The sequence below is a fragment of the Geotrypetes seraphini genome, chromosome 9, assembly GCF_902459505.1.
Source record: "Geotrypetes seraphini chromosome 9, aGeoSer1.1, whole genome shotgun sequence".
Taxonomy (NCBI): Eukaryota; Metazoa; Chordata; class Amphibia; order Gymnophiona; family Dermophiidae; genus Geotrypetes; species Geotrypetes seraphini.
Genome location: NC_047092.1, coordinates 81,797,341 through 81,822,474, shown reverse-complemented (window position 1 = coordinate 81,822,474; position 25,134 = coordinate 81,797,341). Strand labels below are relative to the sequence as shown.

The window sequence follows — 25,134 nt, the reverse complement described above, 5'->3', positions numbered from 1 at the left end:
ACTGGGACCTGGGAACCTCTAACTGTGGCAAGGAAGCAAAGTTCCTGGAAGTGCTACGGGACTGCTTCCTGGAACAAATGGTAGGAGAGCCGACGAGAGGAAACGTCACCCTGGACTTGGTCCTAAATGGCATTACAGGACCGGTAAAGGATCAACTTCAAACTTGATGTCGGGAGGGGGAAAGGTACCAAAACCTCAACCACGACTTTAAACTTTATAAAGGGAAGATACAATAGCATGAGAGCCATGGTGAAACAACGAATCAAGAAAAAGATGGGCAAAGTCAAAACGGTAGATCAGGCATGGTCCCCTACTGAAAAATACTATCACGGAAGCACAAAGCCTCTACATTCCGCGGATTTCCAAAGTAATGAAAACTAATGGCAAAGGAGAGCCGGCACGGCTTACCAGAGAGGTGAAGGAAAGCCATAAAAGAAAAAAAGGACGCCTTTAAAACGTGGAAACACACGAAAACAACCGAAGCTTGGAACAAACACAAAGAAGATCAGAAGAAATATCATAGGGCGGTGAGGGTTGCCAAAAGGAACTACGAGGAGAAAATAGCGCAAGAGGCCAAAAATTTCAAGCCCTTCTTTAGATACATAAAAGGGAAAAAACCTGCAAAAGAGGCAGTGGGACCGCTGGACGACCTGGGAAGAAAAGGGTGCATCAAGGATGACAAACAAATTGCAGACAGACTAAATTCCTTCTTTGCGTCTGTCTTTACAAAGGAGGACACCGCTACAATACATGAAACAGTGAAAGTGTTCAAGGGAGTCGTAGAGGACAGCCTCACCACAGTAGAAGTGGACTTGGACCAGATTTACCATCAGATCGACAAACTTAAAAGTGACAAATCTCCTGGACCAGACAGAATTCACCCGAGAGTCTTAAAAGAACTGAAAGTTGAAATCGGAGAACTACTGCAAAAACTTGCCAACCTGTGAATTAGAACAGGACAGATACCGAACGACTGGATGATAGCAAACGTCACGCCGATATTTAAAAAAGGATCGAGAGGAGTGCCAGGAAACTACAGACCTGTGAGCCTCACGTCTGTCCCTGGAAAGATGGTTGAAGCGCTGATTAAAGATAGCATAATCCGGCATTTAGACATACATGACCTGATGAGAGCCAGTCAACATGGATTCAGGAAAGGGAAATCATGTTTGACGAATTTACTTGAATTTTTTGAGACAGTGAACAGACAAACTGATAGTGGAGAACCGGTGGATATTATATACTTGGACTTCCAGAAAGCGTTCGATAAGGTTCCACATGAAAGACTTCTCGGGAAACTACAAAGCCATGGAACAGAGGGAGATATACTAAGATGGATAGGCAAATAGCTAGAGAACCCAGGGCTCAGTACTTGGGCCCATATTATTTAATATTTACATAAACGATCCAGAAGAGGAAACATCCAGTGAAATCATCAAGTTTGCAGACGACACAAAGCTATGCCGAGCAATCAGATCGCAGAAGGATAGCGAGGAACTACAGAGCGACTTGAGTCGATTGGAGAAATGGGCAGAGAAATGGCAGATGAAGTTTAATATGGAAAAATGCAAAGTGATGCATTTAGGCAGAAAAAATAAGGAACATAAATATAGAATGTCAGGTGCAACTCTAGGAAAGACCGAACAAGAAAGGGACCTGGGCGTACTGATAGATAGGACCCTGAAACTGTCGGCGCAATGCGTGGCAGTGGGGAAAAAAGCAAATAGAATGCTAGGCATGATAAAGAAGGGAATCACAAGTAGATTGAAGAAAATTATAATGCCGCTTTATAGAGCGATGGTCAGACCACTCTTGGAATACTGCGTCCAGCATTGGTCTCCATACCTAAAGAAGGATATAAAACTGCTGCAGAGGGTGCAGAGACGAGCAATGAAGCTAGTGAAAGGTATGGAGAACCTAGATTACGAGGAACAACTTAGGAGACTGGGGCTGTTCTCCCTCGGGAAGAAGAGACTGCGAGGGGATCTGATCGAGACTTTCAAAATACTAAAAGGAATCGACAAAATATAGCAGGAAAAACAGTTATTTACACTGTCCAATGTGACATGGACAAGAGGGCATGGACTAAAGCTGAGAGGGGACAAGTCCAGGACAAATATCAGGAAGTTCAGTTTCACGCAGCGGGTGGTGGACGCCTGGAATGCTTTCCCAGAGGAGGTGGTTGCATAATCCACCATTCTAGGATTTAAGGGTAAACTAGATGCACATCTCCTTATGAGTGGCATAGAGTGATACGGGTAAGGGTAAACTAGATGCACATCTCCCTATGAGAAGCATAGGGTGATATGTGGACTAAATCTATGCTAGGGTACACCTGGCGGGGCCCCGCGTGTGCAGATCACTGGACTTGATGGACCTAGGGTCTGGATCCGGAGTTGGCAATTCTTATGTTCTTAAGGGGGTATATTAGTCTATTTTTGTATGGTTGCTACTGAGGTGACATTGCACAGAGTCATCTGCCTTGACCTCTTTGAAAAAACCCCGGAATATAAATGATAATTAACATTCTCTCTGCGTACAGTGTGCTTTGTGTTTTTTTTTTAAAATTTTATTGTTGGTAGATCATTTTGACTTGGTCATTTTAAAAGTAGCTCACAAGCCCAAAAAGTGTGGGCACCCCTGGTCTAGAATGTCTCACCTATTGCACTGGAATAAGCCTTCGAGACCTCCAAGATTCTAAGCATTATCATCAGTACTCTAATCAAAATAAATTGTACAATGTGATACCTGTCAGCGAGCCTTCCCAAGAGTATTCCCCATGCTCTGGAATTTACTCTGAGACTACAGGAAGCAGATGAAAGCCTGGCTCTTCACCCAATCCTTTAATACATAGGGTGACTAACTATACACTTATTCTGCATCAGGACTAGCTTGCTACACAAACTGTAATTAAATCAGTTCTGTGGGCAGACTGTATGGGCCATGGCCCTTATCTGCTGTCACTTTCTATATTTCTATGTTATATCTTATATAACTGTATAAACAACTTGGGTGAATCTCTTCATAAAGGCAGTTAATAAATCCCAATAAATATAGAATGACACTTTGTAAATGGGACAGGATATGAAAAGTGTTTTTAGAAAAATGTTGAGGATAGTTTGTGGAAATAGTGTTTTTTAAATCTTATAGTAGAGTTTAAAAGACATTTAGCAGATTTGTTAAGTAGGTCTAGTTGTGGGCGGGGGGAGGAGAGAAGGAGGGCTTATTAGGGGTATGGGAAATTAAAAGTAAATTTTTTTTTCGAGTGTTTCATTTTTGGGTTGTAGTTAGCCTTTACTCTTACTTTTTTATTTGCAATATGAGCACTACTAGCATAAGTATGAACTTGTTTATACAATGCAATGCTGTAATTATGCTTATTGTACTTTTTATCATACTGTTCACTAAAGACCTCTACAATTTTTGGTCACTTTGCAGGAATTCTGTTTTGACGATAATTGGGATTGGCTCTCAGTGTCTCAATACCATCACCGGCTGGTGGCTCTGCCGCCGCGGAGGGACTATCACCAGCTTCTGTCTCTGTGTACTCGGGACTTGGATTGCTGCCTTTGGGTGGCATCCTTATCTCCTTTGGTGCAGCAGATCCCCCGGGTGGTGCAGAGCGTTGAGCTCCAGGAAAGCAATGTTACTTACCGTAACAGTTGTTATCCAGGGACAGCAGGCAGCTATTCTCACTAGTGGGTGATGTCATCCGACAGAGCCCCGACACGGACATCTTGAAAGCATGTCTTGCTTGAAGAAACTTAGAAGTTTCGAGATGCCCACACCGCGCATGCGCCAGTGCCTTCCCGCCCGATGTACCGGGCGTGTCTCCTCAGTTCAGGTAGCTAGCATGAGAAGCCAACCCAGGGGAGGTGGGTGGGACGTGAGAATAGCTGCCTGCTGTCCCTGGATAACAACTGTTACGGTAAGTAACATTGCTTTATCCCAGGACAAGCAGGCAGGTATTCTCACTAGTGGGTGACCTCCAAGCTAACCCCAATGGGATGGTGGGAGAGTTGGCAATTTCAAGAGAACAAATTTTGTAACACTGTTTGGCCAAACTGTCCATCCCGTCTGGAGAAAGTATCCAGACAATAATGAGAGGTGAATGTATGAACCGAGGACCAAGTGGCAGCCTTACAAATCTCCTCAATCGGTGTCGATCTGAGGAAGGCTACAGAGGCTGCCATTGCTCTGATCTTATGGGCTGTGACCTTACAGGGAAGGGATAATCCAGCCTGGGCATAGCAGGAAGAGATACAAGCCGCCATCCAGTTAGAGATGGTGCGCTTCGATACAGGTCGTCCCAACTTGTTTGGATCAAAGGAGACGAAAAGTTGAGGAGCAGTTCTGTGTGGTTTGGTGCGATCCAAGTAGAAAGCCAAAGCACGTTTACAGTCCAGAGTGTGAAGAGCTGATTCTCCAGGATGAGAATGAGGCTTTGGAAAGAACACTGGAAGCACGATGGATTGGTTGATGTGAAATTCAGAGACCAAATCCAGGGCTCACGGATCAACCCCTCCGGAAGGAACGAAGAGTGGTGGTCATTGGGGACTCCATGCTGAGGGGCACCGAGGGACCAATTTGCAGGCCCAACTTGCAGTCAAGAGAGGTCTGCTGTCTTCCCGGAGCCAGGATCCGGGATGTCACCACCAGCCTAGACAAACTTATAAAGCCCAATGATCATTTTCCCATGTTTCTCATCCATGTAGGTACAAACGACACTGCCAGAAGTACCACGGAGAACATTCCCGACGACTTTGGAGCCCTGGGAAAGAAGCTGAAGCAGATAGGAGCGCAGGTGGTCTTCTCATCGATCCTCCCAGTAAGAAACAAAGGCAGAGCTAGAGAAGAGCATATCCGACGGACTAACGAATGGCTCCGCATGTGGTGCACAGAGATGAACTTTGGATTCCTAGACCACGGTGAGACACTCCAGGGACTGCAGGGACCCGACGGACTACACCTAACCAGGAGAGGTAAGAACGTATTCGGACATCGCCTGGCCCGCCTACTCCGCAGGGCTTTAAACTAGGTAAGTTGGGGGAGGGCACTTATTTATATCCCAGAGCAGTAAGTAACCACCCTGAGGAGGCGAGTCACACCCACACTTCTAAGTCTAAGGTAAGTACCCATGCTATCCACGATAATTTAAAGGGAATTATCAATAAAAATTTAGGAGTCACTCTAACCCAAAAGGGAATCTCTTCACAGATATGGAGGGCTATGTACGTCAATGCACACAGCTTGGGCAATAAAATTCTAGAATTAGAGACTGAGATAATAAACGCTGACCTAGACGTGGTAGCAATATCAGAAACCTGGTTCACGGACTCACATGGGTGGGATATGGTTATACCAGGCTACAACCTACTACGTCGCGACAGAGAGGGCAAGTTAGGGGGAGGGGTAGCACTATACACTAAGGATAACATCAAAACTACCAGAATTACGGATATTAGATACACTGGGGAATCCCTCTGGGTGAATCTGGCCAGAGGAAATGAAAAATGCCTATATCTTGGTGTGATATACAGACCTCCGAAACAACAAGAAGACAAAGACTTAGAACTGATAGAGGACATAGAGAACATCACTCTACGGGGAGACACAGTGTTGTTAGGGGACTTCAACATGCCCGATGCAGATTGGAACACACTCTCCGCGACTACGAGTGGCAGTAAAAGAATTCTGAACTCCATAAAGGGTGCACGACTCAAGCAAATGGTGTTGGAGCCCACCAGGGACCAAACGATACTGGACCTGGTACTCACCAACGGAGATAGCGTCTCAGATGTCTCAGTTGGAGACACACTGGCCTCCAGCGACCATAATATGGTATGGCTTAACCTTAAGAAAGGTTTCTCAAGGTCAAACACAGCAACGAGGGTTCTCAACTTTAGAGGCACAGACTTCGACCGCATGGGAATTTTTGTCGATCAGGAGATGCAAAAACAAGCACAACCTAACAATGTAGAGGATATGTGGTTGACTCTGAAGTCCACCCTACACGAAGCAACAAACCGCTACATAAGAACAGTAAGTAAGCGCAGGAGGAACAAAAGACCCCAATGGTTCAGCGCAGAAATTTCGGACCTCGTTAAAAAGAAAAAAGAAGCATTTATCACCTACAAACATTTAGGAAAACAAGAGGCGGAAAAAGACTATCTGGACAGGTCAAAAGCTGTCAAAATAGCAGTCAGGGAGGCCAAACTCAAAATGGAAGAAGATCTAGCACGGAACATTAAGAAAGGGGATAAATCCTTCTTCAGCTATATTAGTCACAGGAAAAGAAACAAAGATGGGATAGAACGCCTGAAGAAATCGGACGGTAACCTTGTAGAATCAGATTCTGCCAAGGCAGAATTACTAAACGAATACTTCTGCTCAGTCTTCACCTGTGAAGCGCCGGGAGCTGGTCCACAGCTTCAGATGGGAGACAGCCAGAATGACCCGTTTCTGGACTTCGAGTTTACGCCCAGTAGCGTCTACTACGAACTATCAAGACTCAAGGTGAACAAAGCCATGGGACCGGACAACCTACATCCCAGAGTGCTCAGGGAATTGAGAGAAGTCCTGGCAGAACCACTATCTGTTCTTTTCAATCTTTCCCTACGCACAGGAAGAGTCCCCTTGGACTGGAAAACCGCCAACGTTATCCCACTCCACAAGAAGGGCTGCAGAACAGAGACGGCAAACTACAGACCGGTGAGTCTCACATCTATAGTGTGCAAGCTCATGGAAACACTGATTAAACAAAATATTGATACAATCCTAGACGAGGAAAACCTACGTGATCCCCACCAGCACGGATTCACCCAGGGCAGATCCTGCCAATCTAACCTAATCAGCTTTTTCGACTGGGTTACTAGACAATTGGATGCCGGAGAGTCATTGGATGTGGTATATCTAGACTTCAGTAAAGCTTTTGATAGCGTCCCACACAGAAGGTTATTGAACAAGCTGAAGTCGATAGGATTAGGGGACACTCTAACTACATGGATTGAGGATTGGCTGAGTGGTAGACTTCAGAGGGTGGTGGTAAACGGTACCCCGTCCAAAATGTCAGGCGTGATCAGTGGAGTGCCGCAGGGGTCGGTCTTGGGCCCGATTCTATTCAACCTATTCATAAGAGATATGACCCAAGGACTTAGAGGAAGGGTATCACTGTTCGCCGACGACGCCAAACTTTGCAACATAGTAGGTAAAAACACCATGCCTGATAATATGACACAGGATCTACTGCTGCTGGAACGGTGGTCAGCAACATGGCAGCTAGGCTTCAATGCTAAAAAGTGTAAGGTAATGCACCTGGGAAAGAAAAACCCGCACAGAACTTACATACTAAATGGTGAGACCTTGGCCAGGACCACGACGGAACGAGATCTAGGGGTGATCATTAGTGATAACATGAAGGTTGCAAATCAAGTGGAGAAAGCTACCTCCAAGGCAAGGCAAATGATGGGTTGTATTCGTAGAGGTTTTGTCAGCAGGAGACCTGAAGTTATGATGCCGCTGTACAGGACCATGGTGAGGCCTCACTTGGAGTACTGCGTTCAATTCTGGAGACCTCACTACCGGAAGGATGTGCAGAGAATCGAGTCGGTTCAGCGAATGGCCACAAAGATGGTCTGGGGGCTCAAAGATCTCACGTATGAAGAAAGACTGAATAAACTGAGGCTGTACTCACTTGAGGAACGAAGAGAGAGGGGTGATATGATTGAAACGTTTAAGTACATCACGGGCCGTATCGAGTCGGAAGAAGATATCTTCTACCTCATGGGACCCTCGAACACCAGGGGGCATCCGCTAAAAATCAGGGGAGGGAAGTTCCATAGCGACTCCAGAAAATACTTCTTCACTGAAAGAGTGGTGGATCATTGGAACAAACTCCCACTGCAGGTGATTGAGGCCAACAGCGTGTCGGACTTTAAGAGAAGGTGGGATATTCACAGGGGATCCCTAGGGGAGTGAAATCAGAGGGCGGGTATTTGGAGTGGGCAGACTTGGTGGGCTATAGCCCTTTTCTGCCGTCTTTTTCTATGTTTCTATGTTCTATGTTTCACTTTAGGCAGGAATTTCGGATGAGTACAAAGAACCACCTTGTCATGATGGAATACAGTGAATGGAGGATCCGCCACTAGGGCCTGAAGCTCACTGACCCGGCGAGCAGACGTGAGGGCCACCAGAAACACCACCTTCCAGGTGAGATACTTAAGTGGAGCCTTGTTGAGAGGTTCAAACGGAGGCTTCATGAGATGAGACAGGACAACATTGAGATCCCAAACCACAGGAGGAGGTTTGATAGGAGGGTTGACATGAAAAAGCCCTTTCATAAATCTGGAAACCACAGGATGAGCAGACAAAGGTTTCCCCTGTAGAGGCTGATGGAAAGCCGCAATAGCACTCAGGTGGACTCGAATGGAGGTAGATTTGAGACCAGACTGAGAGAGGTGTAGAAGGTAGTCCAATACAGAAGAAAGGGAAGCTCGCTGAGGTTCCGTGGAATTGGAAATACACCAGGAGGAAAATCTAGTCCATTTTTGGGAGTAGCATTGTCGAGTAGCAGGCTTTCTGGAAGCCTCCAAGACCTCCCTCACTGCTTGAGTAAACTGGTGAGGAGTTATGTTGAAAGGAACCAAGCTGTCAGGTGGAGGGACTGCAGATTGGGATGAAGTAGTGAACCTTGATGTTGAGTGAGTAGTGAAGGAAACACTGGTAGAAGTATTGGCTCCCTGCTGCTGAGTTGAAGTAGAAGGGAGAACCAAGGTTGTCTGGGCCACCGGGGAGCAATCAGAATCATGGTGGCATGGTCTGATCTCAACTTGACCAGAGTCCTTTGAATAAGAGGAAAAGGAGGAAACGCATATAGGAAGCGATTCCCCCAACCCAGTAGAAAAGCGTCTGCCTCGAGGCGGAGAGGAGTGTAGATCCTGGAGCAAAACTGAGGCAGCTTGAAGTTGTGGGGGGCTGCAAAGAGGTCTATCTGAGGCGTCCCCCACTGTGCAAATATCTGATGAAGGGGCTTGGAATGGAGCGTCCATTCGTGAGGCTGGAGAAGACGACTCAATTTGTCTGCCAAGACATTGTCCTTCCCCTGAATGTAGACAGCCCTGAGGAAGGTGTTGTGGCGGACCGCCCAATCCCAGACTCGAAGAGCTCCCTGACAAAGAGGGGCCGAGCCCGTGCCCCCTTGTTTGTTGACATAATACATGGCGACCTGATTGTCGGTGCGAATTAGGATCACCATGTCGTGAAGCAGATGTTGAAAAGCCTGAAGAGCATTGAAGATGGCTCTGAGCTCCAGAAGATTGATTTGATGGAGTCGTTCCGCACTGGTCCAGAACCCCTGAGTGCGAAGACCATCCAGATGAGCTCCCCATGCATAGTTCGATGAATCGGTCGTGAGAACTTTCTGGTGGGGAGGAGAGTGAAACAGCAAACCTCTGGATAGATTCGAAGAGGTCATCCACCAGAGAAGAGACTGCCGTAGAGCAGGAGTGACTACAATGTGGCGGGACAACGGGTCGGACACCTGAGTCCACTGAGATGCCAAGGTCCATTGAGGAATTCTGAGATGTAGTCTGGCAAAAGGCGTCACATGAACTGTGGATGCCATGTGACCCAAGAGGACCATCATGTGTCTCGCTGAGATGGACGGGCGAGAAGACACCGACTGGCAGAGTAGAAGAAGAGCATCCATGCGCTGAGGAGGAAGGAACGCTCGAAGTTGGATGGTATCCAGGACCGCCCCGATAAAGGGGAGAGTCTGGGTGGGCTGAAGATGTGACTTGGGAAAGTTGATCTCGAAGCCCAAGTTCTGCAGAAAACAAATCGTAGTCAAGGTCGCCGAAATGACCTCTGGAGCCGACGGGGCCTTGATGAGCCAGTCGTCGAGGTATGGAAACACCTGGAGACCCATGTTCCGGAGTGCAGCGGCCACCACCACCAGACACTTCGTGAAGACTCTGGGCGAAGATGAAAGGCCAAATGGAAGCACTCGATACTGCAGATGTAGATGTCCCACCCGAAATCTGAGGAACTTGCGGGAGGCCGGATGAATCGGGATGTGAGTGTAGGCCTCCTTGAGGTCCAGAGAGCATAACCAATCGTTCTGCTCGAGGAGGGGATAGAGAGAGGCAAGGGTCAGCAAACGGAACCGCTCCTTGACCAAAAACTTGTTGAGGACTCGAAGGTCCAAAATGGGCCGCAGATCGCCCGTCTTCTTCGGAACCAGGAAATACCGGGAGTAAAACCCTTGGTTCTGCTGATCTAACGGAACCGGCTCGACGGCCCGAAGCCGAAGCAAAGCCTGAGCCTCCTGGAGAAGAAGAGCGGTCTGCGTTAAGTTGGAAGGATACTCTCTTGGAGGGTGGTCCGGGGGGACCCGTTGGAAATGAAGAGAGTATCCCTCTCTTACGATGGTAAGGACCCAAAGGTCTGTGGTGATTGTCTCCCATCGATGACAAAAATGATGGAGACGATCCCCTATGGGAAAAACAGGGGAAGACAGAACGTTGGTTATGCTCCCTGGAAGAGAGTCAAAAAGGCTGAGTAGCCTTGGGTGCAGCCGGCATCTGAGGCTTCTGCTGAGTCTTCTGCGGAGGCTGTCTCTTCGCAGGCTGTCTCGCAGGAGGAGTCTGCCTCGGTTGATAACGCCGCTGGTAAATTTGAGGCGGTCTAGAGGGACGAGACTGCTGAGGCTTCGGTTTAGGACGCAGAATAGACTGAAAAGACTTTTCATGGTCCGACAGCTTTTTAGTAACAGTTTCTATAGACTCATCAAATAGATCCGCTCCTGCACAAGGTACATTTGCAAGTCTGTCTTGGAGGTTCGGATCCATATCGATGGTTCGAAGCCACGCCAGACGACGCATGGCAACCGAACATGCCGCAGCTCGAGCCTAGAGCTCAAAGGCATCGTAGGAGGATTGCATCAGTTGAAGACGTAACTGGGACAGGGTCGCCACCACCTCTTCAAACTGGAAACGAGCCTGGGCATCGATGAAAGGAATGAACTTGCGGAGCACCGGCAAGAAAAAATCCAAGTATGAAGAGAAGAAAAAGTTGTAATTGAGCACTCGAGTCGCCATCATCGAGTTCTGATAGATACGTCTACCAAACTTATCCATCGTTCTCCCCTCTCTGCCCGGAGGCACGGAAGCATAGACTTGGGAGGGATGAGAACGTTTGAGAGAGGACTCGACTAGAAGGGACTGATGAGAAAGTTGAGCTCCCTCAAACCCCTTGTGGTGAACGATGCGGTATCGAGCATCCAGTTTACTGGGAACTGCAGGCAAGGAATACGGTGTCTCAAAACAGCGCATGAAAGTCTGGTCCAGCAGCTTGTGTAGAGGAAGCCGAAGTGTCTCCGCCGGAGGGTGAGGTAAATGCATGGTGTCCAAATACTCTTTAGAATATTTGGACCCAGTGTCCAAAGTCACATCCAAGTCATCCGCCATCTGTCGGAGAAAGGATGAGAAAGACAGTTGGTCTGCCAAGGCCGGCCGACGAGACGGACTAGAAGACGTGGAAGCCTCCGGGTCCAGGGAGAGCTGAGATCGGCATGGAGAATAGGAGGTAGATGGTTCCTCATACTCTGGCCCCTCCGGCTGGGACACATCCGACGAGGAGTACCCCAAACGCTGCATCTTCTTCTGCGGAGACACCTCCGAATGACGTGAGGAGTGCCGAGAAGAGTGCCGAGATCGATGCCCCTCCCGGTGACGGGACGGAGAACGAGATCTCCTATGCATCGATTGATCCTTCGAAGCCTCAAAGGAATGGATAGGGCTCGATGCAGTGGATCGCAGAGGTGGCAGAGATGCGGATTCACGCAGCGCCACCCATGTCTGGTATGGAGTGCGGAAGAACTCCTCCTGCGATGCAGTATGCCCAGGACTACGATTATCAGGAGCCGCCCTAGCACCCTGTTGGCGTGGAGGTGTGATGGGCTCCAAAGGTGGCATCTCAGGAAGGGAAGCCCTCCTGGAGGATTCCGCCGCCCTCCGCCGATCCCCCTCGTCGAGCAGAGAGATCGAACGACGAGGAGGAGGAGGAGGGGGCGGACCACCCTCTGAAACCGGGGTCGGAATCTCACCTTGAATGTTGGCGATAAGCCGGGGTCCCATAGTGCGCATAAGCTCGACAAACTGAGCTTCTAGCAGGGATCGAAGCGAAGCCGATATGGAGGGATCCGCACCGAAAGGGGGTCCTCCTGCACGGTCTTCGCGTTCCTTCGTGGCCAAGTGCTTCTGCTTGCTAGCTTTAGGCACTTTGATGACCACGGGAGGGACAGTGGAAGGCGGTACCTGAACCGAGGAGACGGAGGCAGGCGCCGATGCTGAACTTGAAGCTGAAGCCGGGGCAAACGATGCGGGCTTCACGATGCTCGATGCAGGAGTCGCCGATGTAGGTTTCGAATGGACCGGCGAAACCTCAACAGCCGCAGCAGCAGAGATGTCCTTGGTAGTCTCCATCTTGAACATCGACTCCCAGAGCAAGCAGCGCCGCTTAAACGAGCGCGCAGTGAGCGTGGAACAAGGCCGGCACGATTTCGGAACGTGTTCCGGACCAAGACACTGAAGGCAGCGTCGGTGTGGGTCCGTCAGCGAAATCGCACGCTGGCACTTGCTGCACTTTTTAAAACCGGTGATTGGTCGGGACATAGGCCGGAAAATCAACGCTGCAAGGTCGAAGGCGCTAGGCCGCAGCCACGAGGCCGGCCCGGCCGAACCGCCGGAAGAAATAATTTTAAGTTAAAGTAAAATTGAAAGAAAGTCAAAGAAATAAATATAAACGCGGGTTAAGAAGGCAAAAAAACTGAAATTCAGTCAGCGCAGAATGAAGTACAAACTTCTCAGCTCCGCGGAAAGAAAAGAACTGAGGAGACACGCCCGGTATATCGGGCGGGAAGGCACTGGCGCATGCGCGGTGCGGGCATCTCGAAACTTCTAAGTTTCTTCAAGCAAGACATGCTTTCAAGATGTCCGTGTCGGGGCTCTGTCGGATGACATCACCCACTAGTGAGAATACCTGCCTGCTTGTCCTGGGATAATGTCAATTTCAGGTCCTTCATTGGAGTTATATTTCCCAGAATCAGGCCTTTTACTTTGAAATGCCACCGGGTTGATACTCTCTGGCGCATGGTCTTTGGTCTTGTGCAGTCATTGCTGCCTTTTGGCTTGAGGTTCGTTGTTATTTGCAGACCCTGGTGGGCTATGCCCTTTCTTCTCAGGTGGAGGGGATCCTCTTTTTGGCTAAGGGTTATCTCGGTGGGCTCTCTGCCGGCGATTTTTTACTTATCCGCAAGGGCTATATAGAGGGTAATAAATATATTCTAAATCATTGGCTCCAGGACTCCCCACCCACCATTTGGTATTGGCGCAATAAATTCTATCTTCTGATGGTCTGGGAATCCCTGTCAGCTCGGTTTCTCGCCATTGTAGTAAGCTTTTCTTGTCCGTCTGGGCACCTTATTTGGATACTCTACCCCCTCTAATTAAAAGCTAAGTCCTCAACCATCTGTGGAAGCCAGTGGTACCCATGCTGCCAGTGGGTTAAGAGTGGGTCAGGGGCGGGGGGAGGTAGGGGGAGGGGTGGGGGATTTTACTGTTGGGTGGGGGGTAGCCAAGTCTGGGTATAAGAACCCAACCCAGACTCTTCCGGTCTCTGCCCGTTCGGGTGGTTTGTTGTTTTCTTTCTGTATAATTAAAATGCTGTATCAACTGCTCTGTTTGGACTTTTATCATTTAATAAACTGTTTTGGTAAAAAAAGACCTCTACAAATTGAAGTGTGAAAAATCTAGGGAAGTTAACAAAGAAAAAAAAAGGCACACCACACAACAGGACTTAATAAACACGAGAACATAGTTGAAACATTTCTAGAAAGAAGTAACCAGATCCAAACTATGAGGGAGTACAAATAAAATATGATTGCTGAGCTCTGTAGAAAAAAATGATCTATGGCAAGATCCCGTGTGATAGCAATGAGCAAGAAGATAAAGCTGGAAAGCTGATACCATCTACATGTGAAGATATGCATATCTTGTTTGAAGTTTTATTTAAAATTTGATTTACACACATCAAATGTTTCTAAGCGATTACAAATCTAAAATGGGGGGACAATAACATACATAGACAAATTCAAACAGATGTACAAAACTGGACTGGTACAAAACAGAAGAGGGGAAGAACTACAAAAGTAATAGTGAAGAAAGGAACATATAGGGTAAAAACAACCAGGAGGGGAAAAATTAAAAACAGAAGAACACACATGGTAAAATACATGCTAAAGTAGCCTCCAACTACCTGTCAATGGAACTCTCCATGCAATGTTAGTCCTTACCTTGAATGTGCAGAAGAAGTGAGCAGCTTTGTTCCTCAGAGGTCCCAGATACCAATACCTAAAAGACAGTACAAAATTCCACTCCAGTGTTTTAACATATTGGGGCTTTCAAGCAGCACTCAACAGTGTTTTCCAAAATGTATACTGACAAATGTACGAGCAGATATCACAAGCTGCCTATGGGTTTACCTGTTCTGTGGTACAGACATAAAACTGCTTGGTCTGGTTCTGGCACTTCTCTGCCAGCTGTGCCCCCTTTGCCATAATGTCCTGTTTACACAGGGATGTGGCTAGCAGAGGAGAGACCCCCAGAGCCAACCTAGGCAGCTTTATTTAAAACACTGCTGAAGCAGAGAGAAAATATGAAAAACACAGAGGAAGACAGTAGGATCCAAGATGGCCGCTGCCTGAATGACCGGATTAATGCTCCGACCGAAGCGCTCCCAAGTACCTGGTTTTCTTGCTGGTGGCGGTTGTTTTTCAGCCGGGTTTCACTTCTTTATTTTGAAACGATGCCGAAGAGGAGAGGCAGGAGTGTTGCTGGTGCCTCGCGGCGCTCCGAGGTTCCCTCCCTCGGCAATATCGAGGAGCTGCTAAGAGGATGCAGGGAGCTATGTCGGAGAGTCCGCTGAGGATCCTGCGAGTGAGCGAGACTGATGGGATATCTCTTGGGCCAGATACCACTCTGAGCCCGGATGTCAGAGCACTGCCTCCTCCACCACAGTTGGCTAGCTCTCCCAGGGGTCAGGAAACCCCGGAAGAAGGGGTAATACTCTCCCCGGAGGCAGGAGATTTAACATCGGAGAGCTTGAGAACGGAGATCCCGGTTTGGATTATCTCCGGAGAAGACACTATGGGAATTTTAACAGCTGGAGGAGGATTGAAAAAGAGGGAACAGAAACCAGAATACCCTAAGGAAGGTGAGAGACTCTGCACTTCCGTACAAGCTTCTTTTTGGGATAGGCCTTCTGAGGAGACCCTAGAAGCCCTTTGGGACTTGGTGGCAAATTTTGGGAAAGTAATTAGTCCTAACTTCCAAAAGATTGAAAATAAACTTATGTGTGATTTTTGGTTTCTCTTGGTTTTTCTTCTCTGTGTATCTCCTAGGGTCATTTTTCTGTACAATCACTCATGCTCCGATTTGACCATGCAAATAAGCTAATTAATATTAAAATGCCATGTAAACTAGTAGAGCAATTAATGCTCTAACATGGCTTCCCGATGCACTAAAAAAAAAAAAAAAAAAAGTGATCACTTTTAGTGATCCAAAAAAGCGACTGGTCAAGACCAGTTGCTTACCTATCAAAAAACTTTTTTTTTAAAATTGGGTACAGACGCTGTGCATGTTATTTATGTACAATATCTGCTCCATTAGAAAAAATAAAAAAGCACCCCTTGCCGATGATGGCCCACCCGGCAAGCCAACATACACAGCACCAGGAAGACCCCCTCCCACATGCTAGCGAAAAATGGCAGGAGGAATGGCCATTCCCTCCAGCCATTTGTCCCTCCCCACGACAACAAAAATGGCAGGAGGAATGCCCACTTCCTCCCGCCATGTCTAATTACTCCACCGTGAAAGAAAATTGGCAGGAGGGATGCTCAATCCCTCCTGGCAATGTGACTCCCCCCAAATAGCAGCAATACGGCAGGAGAGATGCCCAACTCCCTCCTGCCACTGAAGGCCCACTCCCACTCCAAGCACCCCCCCCAAACATCCCCTATCCCCCCAACCTCCTCCCAAAAAATGGCAGGAGAGATGCCCATTCCCTCCTGTCACCAGAGGTCCCCCGCCCCCTCCGTACCTTAGAAACATTGGAGCAGGATGGAAGCTCAGTCCGTCCTGCTCATAGGGCCGTCACTTGACTGAGCCAATCAGGGCCTTAGACTCCACCTCCTTGTATCACAGGATACAGAGGAAGGAGCCTAATGTCCTGATTGGCTCAAGTTCAGGGTGTGAAGAACTTCTGTGCACGAAAAGAGGAGCAGAACTTGGATGTGATAGTATGTGATGATCTTAAGGTGGCCTAACAGGTTGAAAAGTCAACAGCAAAAGCTAGAAGGATGCATGGATGCATAGGGAGAGGTATGGCTAGTATGAAAAAGGAGGTATTGATTCCCTTGTAACAAGACTCTGGTGACCACCATTTAGAATGTTGTGTGCAATTCTGGAGACCAAACTTTCAAAAAGATATAAATAGGATGGAGTTGGTCCAGAGGAAGGCATCTAAAATAGTTGTAGACCTATGTCATAAGGCATGCGGGGACTGACTTAAAGATCTCAATCTATATACTTTGGAGGAAAGGCAGGAGAGGGAAGCTATGATAGACGTTTAAATACATATGTGGCATAAATACGCATGAGGCAAGTCTTTTTCAATTGAAAGGAGACTCCAAAGTGAGGGAGCAAAGAATGAGGTTAAGAGGTGATAGGTTCAGAAGTAATCTAAGAAAATACTTTTTTTACAGAAAGGGTAGTAGATTCATGGAATAGCCTCCCAGTAGAGATGGTGGAGACAAAGATTGTATCTGAATTCAAGAAAGCATGGGGCAGGCATGTGGGATTTCTTAGGGAGAGGAGGATATAGTAAATGTTGCAGATGGGCAGACTGGACGGGCTATTTGGACTTTATCTGCTATCGTATTTAGTAACATAGTAACATAGTAGATGACGGCAGATAAAGACCCGAATGGTCCATCCAGTCTGCCCAACCTGATTCAATTTAATTTTTTTTTTTTTTCTTCTTAGCTATTTCTGGGCGTGAATCCAAAGCTTTACCCGGTACTGTGCTTGGGTTCCAACTGCCGAAATCTCTGTTAAGACTTACTCCAGCCCATCTACACCCTCCCAGCTATTGAAGCCCTCTTCAGCCCATCCTCCTCCAAACGGCCATGCACAGACACAGACCGTACAAGTCTGCCCAGTAACTGGCCTAGTTCAATCTTTAATATTATTTTCTGATTCTAAATCTTCTGTGTTCATCCCACGCTTCTTTGAACTCAGTCACAGTTTTACTCTCCACCACCTCTCTCGGGAGCGCATTCCAGGCATCCACCACCCTCTCCGTAAAGTAGAATTTCCTAACATTGCCCCTGAATCTACCACCCCTCAACCTCAAATTATGTCCTCTGGTTTTACCATTTTCCTTTCTCTGGAAAAGATTTTGTTCTACGTTAATACCCTTTAAGTATTTGAACGTCTGAATCATATCTCCCCTGTCTCTCCTTTCCTCTATGGTATACATATTCAGGGCTTCCAGTCTCTCCTCATACGTCTTCTGGCGCAAGCTTCCTATCATTTTCGTCGCCCTCCTCTGGACCGCCTCAAGTCTTCTTACGTCTTTCGCCAGATACGGTCTCCAAAACTGAACACAATACTCCAAGTGGGGCCTCACCAATGACCTGTACAGGGGCATCAACACCTTCTTCCTTCTACTGACTACGCCTCTCTTTATACAGCCCAGAATCCTTCTGGCAGCAGCCACTGCCTTGTCACACTGTTTTTTCGCCTTTAGATCTTCGGACACTATTACCCCAAGGTCCCTCTCCCCGTCTGTGCATATCAGCTTCTCTCCTCCCAGCATATACGGTTCCTTCCTATTATTAATCCCCAAATGCATTACTCTGCATTTCTTTGCATTGAATTTTAGTTGCCAGGCATTAGACCGTTCCTCTAACTTTTGCAGATCCTTTTTCATATTTTCCACTCCCTCTTCGGTGTCTACTCTGTTACAAATCTTGGTATCATCTGCAAAAAGGCACACTTTTCCTTCTAACCCTTCAGCAATGTCACTTACATACATATTGAACAGGATTGGCCCCAACACCGAACCCTGAGGGACTCCACTAGTCACCTTTTCTTCCTTCGAGCGACTTCCATTAACCACCACCCTCTGGCGTCTGTCCGACAGCCAGTTTCTGACCCAGTTCACCACTTTGGGTCCTAACTTCAGCCCTTCAAGTTTGTTCAACAGCCTCCTATGAGGAACTGTATCAAAGGCTTTGCTGAAATCCAAGTAAATTACATCTAGCATATGTCCTCGATCCAGCTCTCTGGTCACCCAATCAAAAAATTCAATCAGGTTCGTTTGGCACGATTTACCTTTTGTAAAGCCATGTTGCCTCGGATCCTGTAACCCATTAGATTCAAGGAAATACACTATCCTTTCTTTCAGCAACACTTCCATTATTTTTCCAACAACTGAAGTGAGGCTCACCGGCCTGTAGTTTTCTGCTTCATCCCTGTGACCACTTTTATGAATAGGGACCACATCCGCTCTCCTCCAATCCCCAGGAATCACTCCCGTCTCTAGAGATTTGTTGAACAAGTCTTTAATAGGACTCGCCAGAACCTCTCTGAGTTCCCTTAGTATCCTGGGATGGATCCCGTCTGGTCCCATCACTTTGTCCACCTTCAGTTTTTCAAGTTGCTCATAAACACCCTCCTCCGTGAACGGCGCAGAATCTACTCCATTTTCTCGTGTAACTTTGCCAGACAATCTCGGTCCTTCTCCAGGATTTTCTTCTGTGAACACAGAACAGAAGTATTTGTTTAGCACATTTGCTTTCTCCTCATCACTCTCCACATATTTGTTCCCAGCATCTTTTAGCCTAGCAATTCCATTTTTTATCTTCCTCCTTTCACTAATATATCTGAAAAATTTTTTATCTCCCTTTTTTACATTTTTAGCCATTTGTTCTTCCGCCTGTGCCTTCGCCAAACGTATCTCTCTCTTGGCTTCTTTCAGTTTCACCCTGTAGTCCTTTCTGCTCTCCTCTTCTTGGGTTTTTTTATATTTCATGAACGCCAACTCTTTCGCCTTTATTTTCTCAGCCACTAGGTTGGAGAACCATATCGGCTTCCTTTTTCTCTTGTTTTTATTGATTTTCTTCACATAAAGGTCCGTAGCCATTTTTATCGCTCCTTTCATCTTAGACCACTGTCTTTCCACTTCTCTTATGTCCTCCCATCCTAACAGCTCTTTCTTCAGGTACTTTCCCATTGCATTAAAGTCCGTACGTTTGAAATCTAGGACTTTAAGTATCGTGCGGCCGCTCTCCACTTTAGCCGTTATATCAAACCAAACCGTTTGATGATCGCTACTACCCAGGTGAGCACCCACTCGAACATTAGAGATACTCTCTCCATTTGTGAGGACCAGATCCAATATCGCTTTTTCCCTTGTGGGTTCCGTCACCATTTGTCTGAGCAGAGCCTCTTGAAAGGCATCCACAATCTCCCTACTTCTTTCCGATTCCGCAGACGGAACATTCCAGTCCGCATCCGGCAGGTTGAAATCTCCCAACAGCAGAACCTCCTCTTTCCTTCCAAACTTTTGGATATCCACAATCAGATCCTTATCAATTTGCTGCGATTGAGTCAGAGGTCTGTAGACTACACCCACGTAGATAGAAGTTCCATCTTCTCTTTTCAGAGCAATCCATATCGCTTCTTCCTCTCCCCAGGTCCCTTGCATTTCGGTCGCTTGGATATTGATCTTTACATAGAGAGCTACTCCTCCACCTTTATGACCATCTCTGTCCTTCCTAAAAAGATTATATCCCGGTATGTTTGCATCCCATCCATGTGATTCACTGAACCATGTCTCTGTGATAGCAACAATATCTAGATCTGCCTCTAATATCAGGGCTTGCAGATCATGAACTTTGTTGCTTAGACTGCGAGCATTTGTGGTCATCGCTTTCCAGCTATTTTTCAGCGATAATCTCCTTTTTCGTATGGATTTTTGTGTTGTTTCACTTTCCGTTGCAATACTAAGAAATGAGTTGCTGATATTGCTTATGTTGCAGCCTTTACTACTATCACATCTTTTCTTTTGCCGGGGGTGGTCTCTATAATTGTCCTTCGTACATACACCACCCCCACCTTCTAGTTTAAATGCCTAGGAAAATATTGTCTAAATTTCTCTGCAAGGTTTCTTTTTCCTGCTGTAGTAATATGTAGCCCATCAGTGCAATATAGCTTCTTGTCCTTCCATATATTTCCCCATCCTCCTATGTACTTGAAGCCTTCTTGATGACACCAGGCTCTGAGCCATCTATTAAAGTCCTCTGTGTTTTTCATTCTTTGCTCTCCTTTTCCATATGCAGGCAGTATTTCAGAAAAAGCTAAAGTCTTTACAAAAGGTTTCACGCCCTCACCAAGCTCCCGAAAAGCTTTCTGTGCTGCAAGTGTGGAGTTGTTGGCCAGGTCATTTGTTCCCAGATGGATAACAACATCAGTGTTAAAATCCTTAGTTTCTTCCTTAATTATAGTCTGTATTTGCCTGGAACTCCTGGTAGCTGAGGATCCTGGAAGACATTTCACTATTTTGGTCTCCTCGCCCTGTGTTCCAAGGTTAATGCCTCTGATGATGGAATCCCCCAACAGTAATAGTTTTCTGTTTTTGGCTTTTTTATTTGTACTTAGGGTGCTCTTGTTCTCTTGAGTTTCCTTCATTGGTTCCAGTCCCACCTCCCTTCTGTTTTCCTGAGTATCGCAGTGCACTAGTGGAGCGAAGGAATTCTGTAGAGGTAATATTAGTGAAGGTGGATATTTCTGTGTTACATGTCGCAGTCTTCCTGAGCCTACTGTGACCCATTTATTCCTGGGCTGTTTTATTCTTTGAGGTAGAGGTGGTAAGTTGGTATGATTTTGTGGAGTGATGGAAGCTGCTTTAATTGTATTCAATTCCTGTTTAAGTTTGCAGAGCTCCTCCTTAATACTGGCAAGTTGAAGACAGATGGGGCAAGCCTTAAGCCTCCAAATAGTATGTCTTGGAATTAAAGCACCACAGTGATTGCATAGAATAAAGGTCATCTTGATTGGTTGTGAAGTCCTGATTATATGGGTCTATATATATGAATAGTGGTCCCTGGGGTTGGTGGGACTATAAGTAAGACTACTAGTAAGGCAGAAATATAGGCTCTATACCACCTAAAACACAGTATTTTAAACAAAAATGCAGGTTCTATCAGTGCTACCCTAAAACACAGGATTTATAACAGGATTTTCCCTACTTTAGTCACCCTGACCCACAGGCACCAGAAATATAGGCTCTATACCACCTAAAACACAGTATTTTAAACAAAACTGCAGGAAGAGGAAATAAGATTTAACAGAGGAAAGAGAAGGATTTTTTTGTGCTTTTTTATATTTTTTTTTAGTAAGAAACAGGGAGGAGAAGAGAAATTAAGCAGATATAATGCTGAAAACCAGTGAAAAGAGGAGAATATGAAATGCTGAGTAACTTAGCTTTTAGAAGTTCACAGGGCAGCCTTGTTTCAGCAATGTCCCAAAGATAATGCAATTAACCTTAGAAGTAAAACAGAGCCCCTCCCTTCTCCACCTAATCAGACACAATGGCTAAAAACTAGTGAGTCAGAAATATAGGCTCTATACCACCTAAAACACAGTATTTTAAACAAAACTGCAGGTTCTATCAGTGCTACCCTAAAACACAGGATTTATAACAGGATTTTCCCTACTTTAGTCACCCTGAGCCACAGGCACCAGAAATATAGGCTCTATACCACCTAAAACACAGTATTTTAAACAAAACTGCAGGAAGAGGAAATAAGATTTAACAGAGGAAAGAGAAGGATTTTTTTGTGCTTTTTTATATTTTTTTTTAGTAAGAAACAGGGAGGAGAAGAGAAATTAAGCAGATATAATGCTGAAAACCAGTGAAAAGAGCAGAATATGAAATGCTGAGTAACTTAGCTTTTAGAAGTTCACAGGGCAGCCTTGTTTCAGCAATGTGAAAGCCTGTGAAAGCCTGTTGCTTCTATCTCTATATCTCCAAAATTTGTCTCTTCCTCTCAGAGCACACTATCTGGATCCATGTCCATAACCTTGTAACCTCATGCTTAGACTACTGCAATTTACTTTTAACAAGTCTCCCACTGATTCGGCCTCTTCCCCCTGCAATCTGTGCAAAACTCTGTTGCACAATTTATTTTCTGCCAACCTCGCTAAACTCATGTTACCCCTCTCCTCAAATCACTTCAATGGCTCCCTATCCACATTCACATACAGTTCAAACTCCTATCACTAACCTACAAATGTGTTCATTCAGCAGCCCCTTAGTATCTCTCCTTCCTTGCCTCTCCGAGAACTCCCTTCCTCAGATAAGTTGCTACTATCTGTACCCTCCTCCTCCACTGCCAATTCCAGTTTGTTCCTTTCATCTCACTGCTCTGTATGCCTAGAACAAACTACCTGAGTCCATGTTTCACGTTCCTTCCCTACCCTTGTTCAAAAGTAGGTTGAAAACTTACCTTTTTTTAAGATAGCCTTCATCTCTGAACCTTACACCCCTTTGATCACCATCCTGACCAGTAGCTTACCACTCCCACTAACTGTACCTTAATAGTAGTAGCAGCAGCAGCAGCAGCAATACAGTGGGCTGAGATCCTGGTGAACTGATTTCAGTTCCCACCGTGGCTCCTTGTGTCTTTGGCCCCAATTACAAAACTTATACTGTAAGTCCACCAGGGACAAAAGTACACTTCTTCCTCCGTATATGTGGTTTCTGTATCTGCGGATTCGCTTATTTGCGATTTTTTTCGATGCTGACTCTGCCCCCTCCCCCAATTACATCACGATTAGTTCCTTTTCTTAATCAGAGCAATTATAGAAAAAACAGTGCCTTCTGACAGCAATAAGCGCATCATCTCCTCTGCCAGCCTCTCTCGCCTCTCACAGCATAGAACTGAAGAAGACAGCGCAGGAAATGCATGTGCCGAGCACTTTGAAAACTGACGTATCCTTCACGCAGGCCCCCACCCCACCCCCTCTCATTGTGACACAGAGTAGAAGCAGAGCCTGAACGAAGTCCAGCCAGCCCAACCATCAAGATTGAGAGAGATCGAGAGAGAGCTGCTCACATACCAGGTACCTTCAGCTGCAGAGTCTCTAGTTATTCGTGGTTTCAATAGCAAAAACGCTGGCTGTTACCAAAAAACGTGAATAACCTTTAAAAAGTTATTCGCAGTTTTTATGTAATTGCGCCTATGATCCGCCCGCATCCCCCATGAATACGGAGGAAGAAGTGTACCTGCAAAGAATGTGTATAGTGCTATAGAAATGATTACCGGTAGTAATAGTAATGATTAGTAATAGCAGTATGTGCATGCCCAATAGGACATGTTTTTCCTGGAAAGCTCTAGAAATATGTTATCGTATCATAGCAGAAATGTAAATATATTAGGCCCAACAGAACTTCAATTTCATCATTTGTTTTTGCATGTGCATCAGCAAAAAGTATGATGGCTTGCCAAAGAATACAGCTATTTGTTGCAATGTACAGACATGGAAGTATCTTCAAGGATATGAGCACCAGCCTCAGGAAAAGATTAAAAATGAAAATCTGCCATACTTGCTGACTTTAGCTGCAGCGTCTCGATAGGATCCCCACCTCAGGCCAGTCATTGCAAAAACAGGCTGATCCTTCTTCCCCTGTAACATAAAAGAGCTGGCTTTCACCACATATTCATGCTGTCAATCCACCCAGTGATATTCCTTCCATTTTTAAAGTAATGTTCCATGAACGTTTGTCCATCAACATATACAACAATAAGCCTTGATGATCAATCGGGGGAGGGGGGGGAGGGGGGAGGAAGTTAGCATTATAAATTAAAAAGAATTCTGAAACAAACAGGAATTCTGCAGAACACAAAATACATCTTGGAATCTCTACGTATAAAAATTCCATGTGTAAAGGGGGGAAAAGACAGTGATAGGAGTGTACTATTGTCCAACTGGGCCAGGATGAACAGATAGATGCAGAAATATCAGAAATTATGGAGACTTAACAAACTGGGTAATAATAATGGGTGATTTCAGTCGCCAAAACAAAAACCTACACTCTACTCTCTTCCAGAGAAGGTGAGGAAAAAAGCTGCACAATCAAAAAAAGGGGAGAAATAAGACCTCAGTATCCACAGTGCACTACTATTTATTTATTTAAAAACATTTTTATACTGTTTTATTCCAAAACGGTTTACAATAAAATTACATATATAAAATATTGAAACAGGTCAGAACAGATAAAAACAAAAGCAGAAAGATTCAATCCTTACAATAGGTCAAGTGCTCAAAGAAATGCATCAACAAATAAATGTGTTTTCAGCAATTTCCTGAATTAACTCCTATCCCCACATGTCCGAATTTGACCAACAAGGTCATTCCACAGTTTCACTTCTGCACATGAAAAGGTCATGGCATTCGTTTCCACATACTTAAGATTGGCCTTTGTCTTCAACAGTGCTGAATTTTCAGAACAAAATGATTTTGATGGTTGGTAACCAGACATCAAACTCTTAAAAAATTCGGGAATCGTAAACAACTGGTAGCCAATGCAGTTGTCAAAGATATGGGGGGTTCATAGACAACCCCGCGAAAGACAAAGGCGCGCGCCGACAACTGAGCGCAAGACGGAGGTGCGCGCCGAAGAAAATTACAGCTTTTAGGGGCTCCGACGGGGGGTTTTGTTGGGGAGCCCCCCCAATTTACTTAATAGAGATCACGCCGGTGTTGTGGGGGGTTTGGGGGGTTGTAACCCTCCACATTTTACTGTAAACTTAACTTTTTCCCTAAAAACAGGGAAAAAGTGAAGTTTTCAGTAAAATGTGTGGGATTACAACCCCCCACAACACCCACACAACGCGGCGCGATCTCTATTAACTAAAGTGGAGGGGGGGGTTCCTCCCCCGCCCCCCCCCCCATCGGAGCCCTAAAAACAGTAATTTTCTGTGGCGCGCGCCTCTGCGCTGCGCTCAAT

The 25,134-nt window shown here is 46.0% G+C and overlaps 1 protein-coding gene across 5 annotated transcripts in view; it reads right to left on the bottom strand.

Moving 5' to 3' along the window:
• AGK (acylglycerol kinase) overlaps positions 1 to 25,134 on the bottom strand; it is a 518,819-nt gene that overhangs the window by 86,238 nt on the left and 407,447 nt on the right. For all 5 annotated transcript variants that reach the window (XM_033958385.1, XM_033958387.1, XM_033958383.1 and 2 more), the window contains 2 exons: positions 23,731 to 23,810; positions 14,351 to 14,408 (listed from right to left, as the gene is read on the bottom strand). In XM_033958385.1, the coding sequence (XP_033814276.1) occupies positions 14,351 to 14,408; positions 23,731 to 23,810 (138 nt within the window). The remainder of the gene's footprint in view (positions 1 to 14,350; positions 14,409 to 23,730; positions 23,811 to 25,134) is intronic.